Source organism: Trachymyrmex septentrionalis, unplaced genomic scaffold (genome assembly GCF_001594115.1).
Source record: "Trachymyrmex septentrionalis isolate Tsep2-gDNA-1 unplaced genomic scaffold, Tsep1.0 scaffold127, whole genome shotgun sequence".
Taxonomy (NCBI): Eukaryota; Metazoa; Arthropoda; class Insecta; order Hymenoptera; family Formicidae; genus Trachymyrmex; species Trachymyrmex septentrionalis.
The window spans coordinates 278,015-280,335 of NW_017304406.1; the positions used below are offsets into that span (position 1 = coordinate 278,015).

The 2,321-nt window shown below is 29.9% G+C and overlaps 1 protein-coding gene across 1 annotated transcript; it reads right to left on the minus strand.

Moving 5' to 3' along the window:
* Positions 1-298: 298 nt before the first annotated feature.
* Positions 299-1,680, minus strand: LOC108756416 (nuclear receptor-binding factor 2-like). The gene is made up of 3 exons (XM_018500188.1): positions 1,636-1,680; positions 1,044-1,300; positions 299-832 (listed from the first exon to the last, which is right to left on the minus strand). Exons 1-3 carry the CDS (start codon positions 1,657-1,659, stop codon positions 349-351), a joined length of 765 nt encoding a protein of 254 aa, XP_018355690.1. The 5' UTR covers positions 1,660-1,680; the 3' UTR covers positions 299-348.
* Between the last annotated feature and the right edge of the window lie 641 nt (positions 1,681-2,321).

Here is a 2,321-nt window from a genome sequence, read left to right on the forward strand (position 1 = left end):
TTATTAATTTTTTTTAGAAGTTATTATCTTCTGTACTGTTGATTCGATACACAGCCAAACTTTTTTAAATAGATCTTCAGCATAAATTAAAGGGACATAACAAAAAAATATATACATATTTTAGCATATACACCGCTCCTTCCTACCCAAATTTATAACAAAAATACACGTTACTATATACGTTTTGCTATATCTTATATAAAATTTAGAATTATATACACTTTATTATATTAATATTTGAAAATATGGTACTTTTAGCACTAATCATGATTGGTTAATATTAATTTCACTTTAAAGTTCTTTCATGGAACTTTATTAAGTGTATTTTAGATGTTAAAAGCTTGTATTTTATGTAGATGTAAAATCGAAAAGTGGCATTTCAAGAGGTGTCAACTGAGGTAAAGGATCAAGAGGGCATAGAGGATGTTCTTCTGATCTGATATCATCACTAGAATTGACAGAAACTGCGTAAAGACGTTCCGTCAGTTGACGTACTTCTTTTTCCTTTGCTTCTAGTTGAGTAAGCAAGCTACCTACGAGAGATCGTAATTGGCTATTAACAGTCTTGAGCTCTTCTATAACAGTGCCTGTGTCTTTTGGATGTTTGAAATTTTTTTCTTCAGCACTAGACAATGGCAACTTGATATCTATCAAACTTAGAAGACTGTCTTGTTGGTCGATAGTTTTATATATAGCCTGACGTAAAGAACCATCATACTTGTCAATTCTTATATCTGCACAATTATCTTTTTCACTATATCTAGCGGCATGTTTATCCTTCTGATGATTTTCTAAGGTTGTTTTGTATTCCTCATACTGTGCCTGCTTCATTCTAATAATGAATAAAATTTTTTTCATTAATAAATAAAAAATCATATACATAAATGATAAGCTATGTAAGATAGAATTTGGAAGTAATCTGGTCTTATTAATTACATTTTTGGCAGAGTGTATGTGTTTCCTTTTTTTTTCTCAAATGTGGAAAAAAAGAAAGAAAGAGATGCATGATGTAGAAAGTTCAAAAGAATAGAAATATTATATACCTGACAACAGCTGCTTGTCTCTTATGATGATCTCGTTGTAGACTGAGGGATTCCAATGTGACAAGTGAATGAACAGGTGTCAGAAATTTTGATGTGTCTTGAGAAGATAAAGTAGATGCATGCACATGGATAAGACTGGATTCAAGTTGCTCATGAGCCTCTGCTAGAAGATCAGCTACAGTCTCATGACACTTAGCTGCTTCCTCAAACTTCCCTTCTCGCAACAATGCTTCTGCTCTTCTCTGCTTTTCATGTGCCTTAGAGCGAAAGTATTAGTTATGAATCAATCTCGTTGATGATTTCAGTGTATAATGAATAAAATATGTAGAAATAATTCCTGATAATCCTCGTGATTTATTCAATAAATCAACACATATGTTAGTATTTTGTTATTAGTTATTATCTATTTTATATCTAGCTCAATAAAATATAGTGTGTATCGACGATTTTCCTAAAAGAGATCATAATTAAATGATCATTTTTTTTACTCGATTCTGACTCGTACAGTAATTGGCACACACAACAATGTAAAAATATATTATACAATATATAAATAATATAAAAATATATTATACGAAGAAAGAAGACTCACCAGATTCAAGGCGGACGTCTCCATCACTACAATCACTAAAATCAAATAAACAAGAAGTTCTGACAGATAATGTCCCTAGATCATATGTAGCTGTATTCATGAAATATAAGGGTTATAACACAAAGGCAAATGTAAACGGTAAATGACCAATCGCAATCAAGAATTTTAAAATAGCAGCCATTCTTGAAATTTTTTATTGTTGTTGAGATATTTTAAAAATAAAATAAAAGCCATCAGATGTAAAAAAATTTTAGTCATAATAATTGTACTTATTTGTACAAGAATTAATATTGCGTTCAGTAATCAACGTTCGATATTTTGACATCCAATAGGAAATAGTTTCCTAGATATTTTAGCTAAAGTAACATGTTTCCCCTAGTAAATCTTTCTCTGTTTGATTACGCCATCTTGTTGATAGAATTTCAATATTTTGAATGGAAGCATGATTGGTTCTTGTAATTCCTTCTTTATCTTTATTTTTTAAAATCAAGATTTATCTTTTTTTAAGTTATCAATTTAGTTATTTCATTATTTGCATGTATCTTCCTTCTGCAGTTTCTTCCAAATGTTGAAAAAAACTATTATTTTATATAGGAGTTTACGCGTGTAAACTCATACGAAATCTACCAAACATATATGATATTTAAAGCAGCAGATTTTACACACAACACAAATAAGGTAAACCG

What these genes read in the sequence shown, in the direction of transcription:
- LOC108756416 (XM_018500188.1), bottom strand. Translation starts at nt 1,659, where the DNA reads ATGGAGACGTCCGCCTTGAATCTG. An exon ending in AGACGTCCGCCTTGAATCTG is followed by an intron (nt 1,301 to 1,635) that starts GTGAGTCTTCTT and finishes TTTCGCTCTAAG; the next exon opens with GCACATGAAAAGCAGAGAAG. An exon ending in AGACAAGCAGCTGTTGTCAG is followed by an intron (nt 833 to 1,043) that starts GTATATAATATT and finishes ATTCATTATTAG; the next exon opens with AATGAAGCAGGCACAGTATG.